The sequence below is a fragment of the Urocitellus parryii genome, chromosome 5 (assembly GCF_045843805.1).
Source record: "Urocitellus parryii isolate mUroPar1 chromosome 5, mUroPar1.hap1, whole genome shotgun sequence".
Classification (NCBI taxonomy): domain Eukaryota; kingdom Metazoa; phylum Chordata; class Mammalia; order Rodentia; family Sciuridae; genus Urocitellus; species Urocitellus parryii.
This window is the reverse complement of record NC_135535.1, coordinates 133,351,352-133,364,363: the sequence shown is the minus strand read 5'-3', so window position 1 is coordinate 133,364,363 and position 13,012 is coordinate 133,351,352. Positions and strand designations below refer to the sequence as shown.

General features: G+C 34.5%; 1 protein-coding gene across 1 annotated transcript in view; it reads right to left on the bottom strand.

Moving 5' to 3' along the window:
• The window catches only part of LOC144255055 (netrin receptor DCC-like), a 235,181-nt gene that overhangs the window by 145,503 nt on the left and 76,666 nt on the right, over window positions 1-13,012 (bottom strand). The window contains 2 exon segments of the mRNA XM_077799094.1: window positions 7,984-8,125; window positions 11,689-11,808. Coding sequence (XP_077655220.1) covers window positions 7,984-8,125; window positions 11,689-11,808 — 262 coding nt within the window.

Genomic DNA, 13,012 nt, shown 5'->3' with positions numbered 1-13,012 from the left:
TGAGTGGATTAATTAGTGGTTGCAGGAGAGAGTTCTTGATAAAAAGGATAAGTTTAGCCCAATATTCTTCTGTCTTGTGCATTTTCCTGTATTCCCACCTTCTGCCAAGGGATGATCCTGGCCAGGTATAGGTGCCATGATCTAGGACTTCCTTATCTCCAGAACCATGAGACAAACCACTACTTTTTATAAACTATCCAGTCATTATATTTCTGTATTAGTAGCAGAAAATGGATTAATCCACTTAGCAAAAGACCATGTGACATTCTTGAGACAATGAGAACTCAAGTTAAATTGTTAAGACCTTAAATCTAAAAGATTCAAACAACCCTGGTAAAGATTAAAAATGTAGTTTGTTTTTGTTGTTTCCCCCATTAATATGAAATAAGCAGAAATATTTGATATTTACAAATGGATATAATTGAAATGAAGTATTTGGGAAATAATGGCTACATCAAGACTAAATTTCAAATTTGTTGATCTTTGTATAGGAAGATGATACTTAATACTAAGAAGAATTCTAACTCGCTACTAGTAGGAGATAATGTTTTAAGTGATGGATAGAAAGAACTTATTAATGTCAAGTGCAGTTAACTCCAATGGATAGTATTATTAGAGAAAATCGTCCAATAAATTCACATGCAAAAACATGTCTATAATACAAAATGTTATTCTCTGAAGAACTTTAATTATATAAAGTAGAACAGAAGCTCCATGTATTAGAATGTAACTCGGTAATGTTGTAGTCCTTATTTTTATCTATTGTATGGCATAACCACAGACTTCTCAAGAGTACCTGTTGAATGAAAGAGACACATACAAAATCACCCTTGAAAAATCCACCAAAAATGACTGGGTTCAGTGATACTTAACAAAGGAAATTTTAGATTAAAATAGAATGCACAATATGAGCAAAGTGGCAAAGAGAATATCCCTTCCAAACGTATCCAGTGGAAAAGCTCTTCATGTCCCCTCTACCACCTCTGCCATGAAGTTTTAGCACCCAAAAAAGATCAGTGGCCCAGGTCTCTCTGAAAATTCTGCCAAATTTCTTTGAAGTATCATATTTTATTTTAAAATAGCTTTGGCTTTACATTTTATTCTAGAATATGAGTTATTGAATCTCTCTCATCATAAACACCTAGAAATATGAGGTTAATTATAAAAAAAGTTTAATTGTGTAGATAGAATTCCTCTGTTAAAGGAAATCTTAAGCAATGTCTAGTAAAATGATTGATCTAATGCTGGGCATTTGAAAAAGTGATGCAGCAGGCATACTTTTAGGATAAGAAATTCACCAAGGAAGGAACTCATTGGCAACAGTTATGCTTATAAGAAAAGTTCTTACAAGTGTAGGAAAGTGTACTAAATTTGCTTGACCATAATAAACATACAGATACACCATAGTTTCCTAGTGGCTTAATTTTTTTTTCCTCTGTTAGGATACAGTCATCCAAGTTTTTTGGATTATAAACTCAGTGCCATTGTTATTAATTATTTCTCAGCAGAGTTAAGACTGTGACCCTTTTCTTTATCTAGTTAAGCACAGGATGCCATGGTGGGCAGAAGCAGAAACTGACTGGAAATTACCTTTAAAGTTTCAGAAGTTCCTGCTTTAGTGTTGTGAGGGGGTATACTTGGCTGGGTAAGTTTTAGAGTACTCACAGCTTTTCCTTCTTTTTTTTTTTATGCTTTCTTTTGTACAAGGGATTGAATCCAGGGGTATATTAACACTGATATACATCCCCACCTCTTTTGATTTTTAATTTTGAGATAGTCTTGCTAAATTGAGAGTCTTCTTAAATTGCTAAGGCTGGCCTCAAATTTGTAATCCTCTTGTCTCAGTCTCTAAAATTATTGGAATTATACACATGCACCACAGTGACTGGCTCTCAAAGCTCCTTTAATTTCAATTTCCAATTACAGGTTATTAGCTAATAATACATGTTTCCACCTTGTTCATGTCAGGGCCAGCTGACAAAGTGCTTATAAAAGCAATTTACAAATTTAATCATTCAATAGATATAAATACATCTAACAATTTGTATAGTGATTTGTTGGTTATTTTCTCACTTAATTTCAAATATTCTGTGATTTTGGCACAGAATACATTACCCCTATTTTAGATAGATAGGAGGAGAATAAGGCTCAGAGAAATTAAGCAAGGGTACTGGTGTTTTAATCAGCAGTTCTGCCCTTGGGTGAAGAACCTTTCTCTGTTCTTATTCCTGCTATGCTCTAGATAACGGTTACTCTCCGTAAAGGACCAACAGTCTAGGCTGAACCCAAAAGGGACATCAAAAAGGAATGTAAGGCACTCTTCAGGAATACAAGGAATTCGTAATCATGAAGATCATTTCCAGAGGTAAGTCAGGCAGGGGTAAGCAGACAGGATAGATTTGATGGTCCTATTATATTTTGGCAGTGGATTAATTTAAGAGATCATTAACACCCCAATATCCCTTTATAAAAAGAATAACAATAGAAAAAACTGTTATCCTGTTAGGAAAATGAAATATCTTTTTGTTGTTTTTGTTGTACTGGGGATTGAACCCAGGGCCTTATGCTTATGAGGCAAGCATTCTACCAGCTGAACTGTATCCCCAGCCTAAGATGAAGTATCTTTAAGAGTTAAACCAGCAGTCACCATAACCAAGCAATTTGGGGGAGGCTCAACTCCAATGGCTGATATCAAAAACTCTTTTCAAGTTTCATTCATTCATTAGAAGCAGAATAAAGGAAAGTCAGTCTATAATTAATAATTTTTTGTATGTATACTTCTAGAAGCTATTATCTTGTATGTATTTCCTAAGTAAAGACAATGGGAATTTTATTAAATAATATTTTTTAAACAAATTGGTTGGCAAAGCTTTGAGTTAATGTTTTCTAGAATTCCTCAGCTCCTCTAGCCGCAAAGGTCACCTTCAACTTTTATTATTTAATAGGTATCTGCATGTTTGCACTATTGCTTGACTCTCAAGCCCTCACATGTACACTGCCTATACAAAATGTTTGTATTTTATCTAGAGACAGGCTTTCACTGAGTTTCTTAGTGCCTTGCTTTTGCTGAGACTGGCTTTGAATTCATGATCCTCCTGCATCAGCCTCCTGAAACACTGGGATTATAAGTATGAGCCACGATGCTCTGTTCCAATACTTCTTAATTGTGTGACCTTGGAAAAGTTTCTAGTTCTTTCTATGTATCTATTTTTAAATCAACAATATGGAGATATATAAATAAAAAATGTTATAAAATTAAATTTGAAAACATTTGTAAATCTTTTAACATAGTGACTGCTGTCAAAGTTCAGTAAATAATGATATGGCTGTTACTGTTAAATATGTTAATATTGTATTTAATGTCAGTGATCTTTTATAGAGGAATATAGCACAGGATCGAGTCACTTACAGTAAAATGAACTAAAGATGACAATACGGTATAGACAAGGAACATCTATGGAGGGGTAGAACATCTATGATTTAATTGAGATTATGCCGTGACTAGTTGCAGATTTTAGCAATGTCACTCTCCAGGCCTCTTCTGTAAAGCAAAGGGTTTGGTGAGATGAACAGTGTGGTGCTTGTCAACCCTGAAGTTAATCTCAGAGGGTGTGTGTGTGTGTATTTGATTCCTAGATGCTTCCAATCTCAACTTCATTCTAAAGCACATGTGTTGTCACTAGCACTGCTTTTCTTAGTTGTAAAAGTTTCTGTTGTTGAAAACAGATTATCTTTGCCCATTCTTGTCCCTAATAAGAAATGCCAAGGTCTGTAATTCTTCTGTTTCAATTTCTTAGATCATATGGTAAATGATGATACATTATTCATATAATATCATTTCCCTAATGTTAAACTTGTTATAAAATTGCTATGCTATTGTTTCAATGTTTCAGTCTATAAACTATCAATTTATGTTTACCATTATGCTTATTCTATATTGGCCATGAAATACCAGAACTCTCTTAAACTCAATCTCAAATAACCTTTTCTGAAGAGCACTCAAAAATAAAAAACAGCACTTTAAAATTTAGTTGACACGGGTTCCTACAATAAAACTGATAGCAGCCATTTAAAATCCTTGTTAGAACCCTGAATTACTTTGTTATTGCAGATGTCTCATTATCTTAGCAAAAAACATGCACAACAAAAAAACACCTGTCTAACAAAGAGAGGATTAAAAAAAAAAGGTTTGAGTCTCTACACCTGAATATTTATAAAATACAAATGAATCATTCAGGCATTTCCAATTTTCTAACAGCCAAATCAATATATCCATGTATCTTACAGGCACTGAAAACATGGGGTCAAATCCTGTACATTTCACAGTGCTGCAGATTTATATGGAAAATCAATTACTTCTACTTACTACAAAGTGTATCCGTTACTAGATATGTCCTGGGGAAAGTCTAAACCACAGCCAATCTTACAGAGTATAGTACTTTTTGCATCTTAATGCTTTTGGAAATATTCCCCAAATGTCTAGAAATGTTACAGGTATTTCTGAAGCCAAGTTACAAGGTAGAGGAGAATAAAGAAAATTTACAAAGTTTGTTTTAAAATTTTTAAGAGTATGACACTATTCACCAACTTTTTTATTGCTTTGATTCAAATTAAAAAGGAGTACTTGTGACATTTTTGCAATAAATATCATGAGCAGTTATAATATTACTGCTCAGATTATATTTTCATTCCTAAATGCATTTTTATAACTCTTGAAATGAAGAACAAGGTGAATAAAGCTTCAAGGTTAAATTCCAGATTTCCACAAATCTATAAAGAAGGGAATGGGTATTTGTGACCTATACACAAAAATAACCTAATCCATCCTAATTCTTTCTAATTCAGTCTTTGGCTGGAATGATAATAAACCAGGATAGTGATGGGTTACCCTGTGCTGATTTGAAATCAATATTTTAGATGAATACAGATGTAAAACTGAACTATTTATTTTTGATTGAGTAACGTTTATTAGAGTTTACAATTGAAAATGATTGTCCTTAAGAGGAAAAGCAATAAAGTATCTATAAGAGTTGAATAATGTCTTCCCAAAGTTCATGTGTAACTGAAACAGTAGCATGTGACCTCACTTGAAAATATGATCTTGCAGATACAATTAGCTAAGGAGCTCAGGATAAAATCTTTCTGCAGTTAGAGTGGGGCTTACATCCAATGGTTGTTGTCCTCAATCAAAGAGGAGAGGAAAGGACATGCACAGATCAGAGAGTGATACAAGGAGGAGGCAGAGATGGGAGCATTCACCCACAAGCCAAGAACACCCAAGACATGTTGGCAAGCAGCAGGGATTCTTTCGTGGAGCTTTGGAAGGAAGCGGCTCTGCCAACACATTGATTTCAGAAATCCAGGCTCCTGAACTGTGGCAACAAATTTCCTTTGTTTTAAGCCACCAAGTTTTTAGCAATTTCTTATGGCAGCTCAAGGGTGAATACAGGTTCTTTAGCAGTGAAAAAGCTAATGCCTATCATTCTTTCTTTAAATGATTTTACCTTCTGTAGAGGAAAAGTACTGATGTTTTATGTAGCTAGAGGGTCAGAGTCTTAATTTTATAATACTGGTCTCAATGTGTTTAATTCTATCTGCCAAAATAACTCATGAATACTAAACAATGCAAATCAACAAATTCTGTTGGCCAAAGGCTACTACTACTCTTCATCTATTTTAGAATGCTTCCTTCTCACTTGTTCAGCTGTTAGGGAGTTAGCATTAGTGGGAGGGAGTGTGGGACGCCATTCTCACGCGTGATCGGGTGCCTCCCGTTGAGGGTCTGAGGCACTTTGGCACATGTCGAAGTTTTTCCCGTCCCTCTCCTGATGAGAGAGCCCATCCGTGTGGGGGTGTGCCTGACCACTGACCCCGGGGACCCAATCGCTGACCCTGACCTTGGAGTGCAGCCCCCCCTCAACCTTCATTGGATGGAATTCTCCCCTGAATCTCTGGTTCCCTAATAAAAGGCTACTCCCCGGCGTGCTCGCTCTCTCTCTCCTGCTAGCCCTAAGTAATCCTTGCTGCCCTGCTGGGCGGCTAGAGGAGCGAACCAGAGAGGGGAGCCGTCTCGGACCTAGCAATAGAATTAAGGTAATTGAGTCTTGTGTTTTTATTTCGATCTCGTCTAACTAACTTTATGCCTAGAACCTCATTAATGAAACCACTGCGCAGGCCGCGTGGTAGAAGGGAGTTCTCAATTTTGGCAACTAAAAGTTGTAAAATACAACTATAGTCTTGATGTTTTATTTTTTTTTTCCTTTACATATGCAGTTACATAGTTTATTGTTATAAAATTAAGCAACCCTGAAAATTAATATTTTAGCACATATGTATTCTAAATATGAACATGAATACATATTTTTATTATAAATGTGGACTTATGCACTAAAACCATTTCAAGACTGAGTTATTCACTTAATGATATGTTTTAAGTATTTAATATGAAATTTAATATTTGTATACTGCATCATTCTCAATAGATGTATATTTCATAAAGATTGTGTCAGAGTCTTTTTAGGGAACTGCCTAAAGTATATTTTAAAAAATGGTTTTCTATGAAAATAATACTGCAATGACATGTTTTAACTTTAAAATTTTGCAAAATAATTAGTACAATTATTCCCTAGGATAAGCCTGAATGTGGGAAAGCTGGGTAATATCTCTATGAAAAAAATATATATAAGCACACAGATAACATTTAAAATTAGTTATATGTAATACATGTGAATACATTGCTTTCCAGAAAGATTCTAGAAATGTTCCATCCCCAAAACAGTATCCCAGAGCTCATGTTGCTCAAATGCTTTCCAGGTGTGTTTTTAGACAAGGAAAATGCTAATTAATTTTTAACTTGAATTTCTCTTTTCACCTATGAGGGTGAATATTTTACCACATTTATTAGTTATTTTTAGTTCTGTGAATTGAATATCCAATCCTTAGTTTTTCTGTTGTAATGCCTTTCCTTTCTTTTACAAAAATAAGTTTATTCTATATTTCTAATGTTTTTCAACATTACAACTTTTAGGACTTCAAACTTCTATATCTGTAAACAAAGACACTTGAATTAGAATATCCTTGGGGTCCCTTCTAGTTGAGTCTTTTATATCTTAGGAATTATACTACAATATTTTAACAAGATATTTTGGTCATTTTTCTCCACTATAAACTCCATGTTGTGCTAAGAATCCTATTCAATGATTTTTTATCATCTTCCCATTATTTAATAAGGAGAAAAGGAACAAAACATAGGAGACTGGCTTTGTAAAAGCATTTCAAAGAACTTACTCCTACATTCAACCATACCTACCTAGGAGATTCTTTCCAGATTTAAAACAGGTAATGTGATTTTTGGTGACCTACCTTGTATGCATTCTCACCATTATGTTAAAATTTTACATATATAAACATAAAAAAAAACAAACACACACCTAAGGCTGTGGGAAATTCTCTTCGTGAAAATTGGAACTAGTTTTCATAAAGAAACTTGACCCACTATGAATTCTACCAATATTGTTTAAAGGTAAAATTACTTATATATTCATGGAAATTAGATAATTATTTTTCCTTTTATATCCCAATCTACCATCTTCCTCCCTATCCTCACCCGTGGTGGTTGGGAGAGGGGGAACAAAATGACTTAAACCTGGAGCCATTATATTAGAAAACTTTTAAAAGATATTAGTTAAAAAGCTAACATTCATTAGATAATAGGAGTTGTTGAATCTCAATGCTGAAAAGGTTTAATATAGGTAGAAATTCTACAATGGATGTATTAAGATGATGATCCAGAAGCAAAATACATAAGGAAAAGCATTATAGCGAATATGAAGTTAAAAATATAAAGGTTATTCCTGTTCAGGCCAATAAATGTCACCTGCCAGGAAAAAAAAAATCAATGTTCCTTTGAAGTGAGAATATATTTTATTCCTAAAGCATTTAATTCATCTAAACCTTGCCAGACCGCACTGTGTGAACACTGACCTGTGAACAGGTACCAGAGATTGTTTGGCTCCGGTGTTTCCATCTCACCCCTGTGGGTTGTCTTTCTGTGTCGAATTTTATAGCCAGTAATAAATCCATTCTGTGTTCCTGATGGAGGAGGAAGCCAGCTTACTTTGATACTCTGTAAAATAATAAATGTAAATTAAAACATTGTAGGAAAAAGGGACAACAGGAGAGGGTCAAAGAAGTGACCCAGACAGAAGTGTATATAAAATAGAGAGGCATGAAGAGAGGTATTATCGCCTAGGACCAAATTACATCCATTCCTACAATCTGACAGTATCCATAGTTGTCTTATTTTAATAAAAATGCACATAATTCATTTTATTTATAAATACATGCATTACCACCTCTTCTATGTAAGCACTACTGAAATGATAGCAAAATATTTTACATGTTCTAAACCATAAAATAAAAATTAGAATGTATTTAGAAGGTGCATATTTGAGAGAAGTGTGGAAACTGAGTCAAAGTAGAAAACTGAAACCTAGAACCTTTCTTTAGAGATATTCCTGAAAAGCAAGGCAATTTATATGAAAATATTCAGGGAATTCTGGGAATTATTGCTTCCTAAGTAACTGAGAGGATGAACAAAAAATTCCTAAGAATCAGGTAAACTCCAGGTTCCTGTGCATGCTCAGTAAACTAGTCCCTTAACCCACATTGATTTTGCAGCATTTGGAAGATTTACCCTCTATAGATACTGAACACAAAGACACAGATTCAGATATCAGGCACAGAAGAGAACTGGATGTAGGCAAGAGCTACTAGATAGGAGATGTGAGAAGTCAATGTCCTCTTCCTTCTTCTGCTACCCAGAGAAATAACAAGCAGGTGTATGCTTCCCGGAGAGAATATCAAGTAATCCTTTTCTAGAGAAAATTAATAACTTTATCCTAGAGAACAGGATCCCTGAACAACCTCCCAATAAGGGCGCCGCCACTTAACAAGCCCACCAGACACTAGAATTTACACTTTGCAATTAGCTTTTCAGTATTTCATTTTAATGTCAGTTGACAATTTAAGACTACTAGGTTTCAAAGAAAACCTTTAGCATAAAAGGTAGATGAAAAGTAATACCCTCAAAGGTAATGGGACCTCAAAGAAACAATGATAATACATGTAACAGGAGGAGAATACCCTTATGATCTAAAATAAAACATGTATCCATGAAAGAATACAAATGTAGAGGTATTAAAAAAGTATGACAAATACAATTTGATTATACAAATTAAATATTCAATAGGTTATATCAGAATATAAATTCAAAGAAGTCTCCTAAAATTCACTGAGGAATAAATACAATCATAGGAAATTAGAGACAAAAGATATTAGATGTTTAGTCTATAATTCCAATATCCAACTGAATAGGAAAAAAAATCAAGGAAAAATAAAAGATATAATTAGCAAAATATAATAATAATTATTAACCTTCTCAATAAAATTCTTGCAGAACTGGAAGATTTGTAGACTTTAGTCTTAAAGGGACTATGGAATATTTTACATAATATTCATGTAAAATAATCATGTGAAAGCACATCACTGTAACATACCAGAGCCTCACTAGGGTGGACATTCAGAATGGAGAGAAAAATAACAGGTCACATAAAATATGATCAAGAGTAATAACGTCCTCAGGTTTTTCAACCAGAACATGTGAAGTCTGATAACAGTGGGACATACTTAAGTAAAATTCTAATCAACAAATTTCAATCTAGAATTCTGTCTACTCAAATAAATAACACATGTCCAGAGCAATGACAAAAATACTTGTGTAAGCATAGTGTATGGAAATTCCAGATAGACATGGTTCTAAAGACATCCTTCCATGTGCTCCCTGTATCAGGAAGAGGATGAAGGATACACTCTAGGAGATGTAGAGTGCAAACTTTCCTAGAGTTTCTCACTCTGGGAAGAGAGAGAAAGTCCAAAAGCCAATAGAAGGAAAAAGGAGTCCAGAATAGAGAGATAAGTATGAAATTCTCAGGAGGACAAGGAAGAAAATCTCAATGTGATATAAAGTCTGATATGATGAGACACCATACTTAAATGAGGATAGACTGTATAATTCCATTCATATAAAGTTTTAGCACAGGCAAACTTAACCTATACTAATAGAAATTTAGAAGAGTAATTGCTTATGATCATTGCACTGTGTGACTGTGAGACTGAACTGGGTATAAGAAGACTTTTGGAGATGATGGAAATCTTCAGCGTATTGATTTTATGTTTGTTATAATGCCAAATACAAATGTCAAAATAGACTGTAATCAGCTGAACTCTGTCTCTCCAAAGTGTGTGTTGAATTCCCAACTCCCAGACCTTCAAAATGTGACTGTGTTTGTAGACAGTTCCTTTGAAGAGGTAATTAAGATTAAAAGATGTCACTAGGGTAGGCTCCACTTTGGTATAACTGGTGTCCTTAGAGAAGAACTGTTAAGGATACAGATACAGAAGAAAACCACATGTAGACACTGGAGACGAAGCCAGTCATCTCTAGGCCAAGAGGGAAGCCTCAGAATTAACTCCGTGAACACCCTGACCGTGAACTTTCAGCCTGCAGAACTGTACGTAAGTGAATTTCTGTTGTTTGAGTCACCAAGTCTCTGGCATTTGTGACGGCAGCCCTGGGAAACTACACTCATGGGATTGAAATCTTATTGGTACATTTCACTTTATTTTAATTACACTCCAAACAAAGAAGTAGGAGAAGGAGGAGAAAAGCAAGAATGTAGAAGAGAAATGAGGGTGGAAATGTGTGAGCACTAGATTCCAACAGAAAAATAAGCCCTTAGATGTGACCTAATACTGGTAAACTAAGAGACATTTGCAAAAGTGCGATGACATAGAAAGAGATAACACCAAAGATGATGAACTTGAGTGTCTATAGGGAATGGTGAGAATAGAAGTAGGGAAGGGTCTATTGTTTTTTATTATGTCAGTTGGTGCTATTTTTCTTAAAAAATAATATCATGTCACACTTGATGAAAAATTTAAATTAATTTAAAAAATAAATGTGAGGTGGTGGAAAGAAACACCTGGGTGATACAAGAAAATCAAACCTGAAGTCAAGGGGCAGATTCCCAAGAGAGTGGGCCATAAGCCCAGGGTCTCTTTGACACTATTTTAATCATGTAGCATGGTGGCCGAGGTTGGCCAGAAATCTCCAGGAGAACAAGGTTCAAGATCTTTTTTCCCACATCTACTACAAAACAGCTGCTGCTCTATAGATAATTAAATTCTTTTGTAAAAGAAGATAAAAATCAGCTAAAGTCACAGTTACTTGCTAAGCACTTTGACAATTTTTAAAGTGTGCCAACCTCAGTAGAGTCTCATTATTTACGCCAGTTATATTCTATGAAGCTGCTCCTACAATAACTTTGTGAAAACTGAAATATTGCTCCTGGGTGAAATATAGATTTAGGTTCCCTTCCATCTGTGCTTATAATATTTTTGTCAACTTGACTATACATAATCTTTTCTGGGTGTTAAAGATATTTTATTATATATTATTGTCAGTTCATTAACATCAAATGTTAATACTTAAACCAAGTGATTTATCTCATGTTTTCTCTAGAGGGCACATCACCATTGTTTTGCATTGAACACATCAGTATTACACTTGAGAGCCATTTAAAACAGCAAAATCACCAGCAAATACACACAAATGCAAAGAGATGGCACCAAAGAGACTGAACAAGGACACTGGTTTCCAGTCTGAGAGCTGAAGCAACAAGGCTGAGTGTAATCTTGTTCAACCTCAGCTGTGAGCATGGGCTTCGATGACTCCAAGTTTTCACTGCTCTGTGTAAGAACACAAAAGCGAAGCACAAAGCACCATGGGTATTTATTTTTGGTTCTAAATGAATTTTAGTAAGAACACAAACTCACAGACACAGAATATGCAAATGATGAGGATCAACTATAATTCTGTATTAAACATGTTTTAATAATTTTTGGAGAATCTAGTTATATAAATGATCAGATTATTCAGGTTATCAGAAAATATTTAAAAGAATACGATACCACTGAGGTCATTCACTGAGAGGAACCTTTTCTATTGAGGTTTGTTAACATTTATTTTTAACCTACTATAGATCTGGCAAAGATCTGCACACACTACATAAGAATTAGTTTTTATACTCATGATGATTCTGTGACTTAAGGTTCACCGGTATGCCCTTTGTATAAACATGTAAGTGGGGACACAAAGTGCTCATGTAACTTGAAGTCATGCAGCCAAGAAGTGATAGAGGCAGCATCTTCACTGGGATACCATGAGTCTAAATCTGGCATTTGGGGCTATTTAATATTGCCTCTCCCAGTAAGTTCAAGAGCGTGATGTATAATTCATTGAAGTTATTATTCATTAAAAATATATCCTTGGGGTCAAATTGCAATAAAGTTATAATTTACCCATTCTGAGTAAATAGACAAGTAAACTAATAATGAAAAAAAATGCTAAGTACCAAAGAATGTCCCAGAGGTACTAGAGGGGCAAAACTTAACTTACACAAACCTACCCATCCCCTTCTCCCACCACACCCCTGAGTGCAACTGTTCTTCCTCCCATGTGTTTAGAAACTAGTAAACAAAACTATAATTTGATAAACAGTCATAACTTATATTTATATTTCCCTGGTCATCTTATTTCTGTTTTTCAATACTTCAAGGTAGTAGTGGTGGATATTATCATCAATTCACAATTTTTCAAAGGAGGGAGCTAAGGCACAGAACCAAATGAATGATTGGTCTGAGGTCACCTTGCAAGATTGTTGGAAAATTTCTTAACTGTTGAGTCCAATGTTCTTGTTGTTTCATATTAAATAAGTGATTGGTGGGCTTCTATTTGATAATTCTACACATCTAAATTCTTCTATAAAACACTCTTATCAAGAATAAAGCTGGATTTCAATAATTAGTTTTAAGGACATCCAGTAAACCTTCTCATAAAAACCTTGGCAAATAAAGAGAAAATCATTTTCTAAGGATGAAAGTTTGTTTTTAA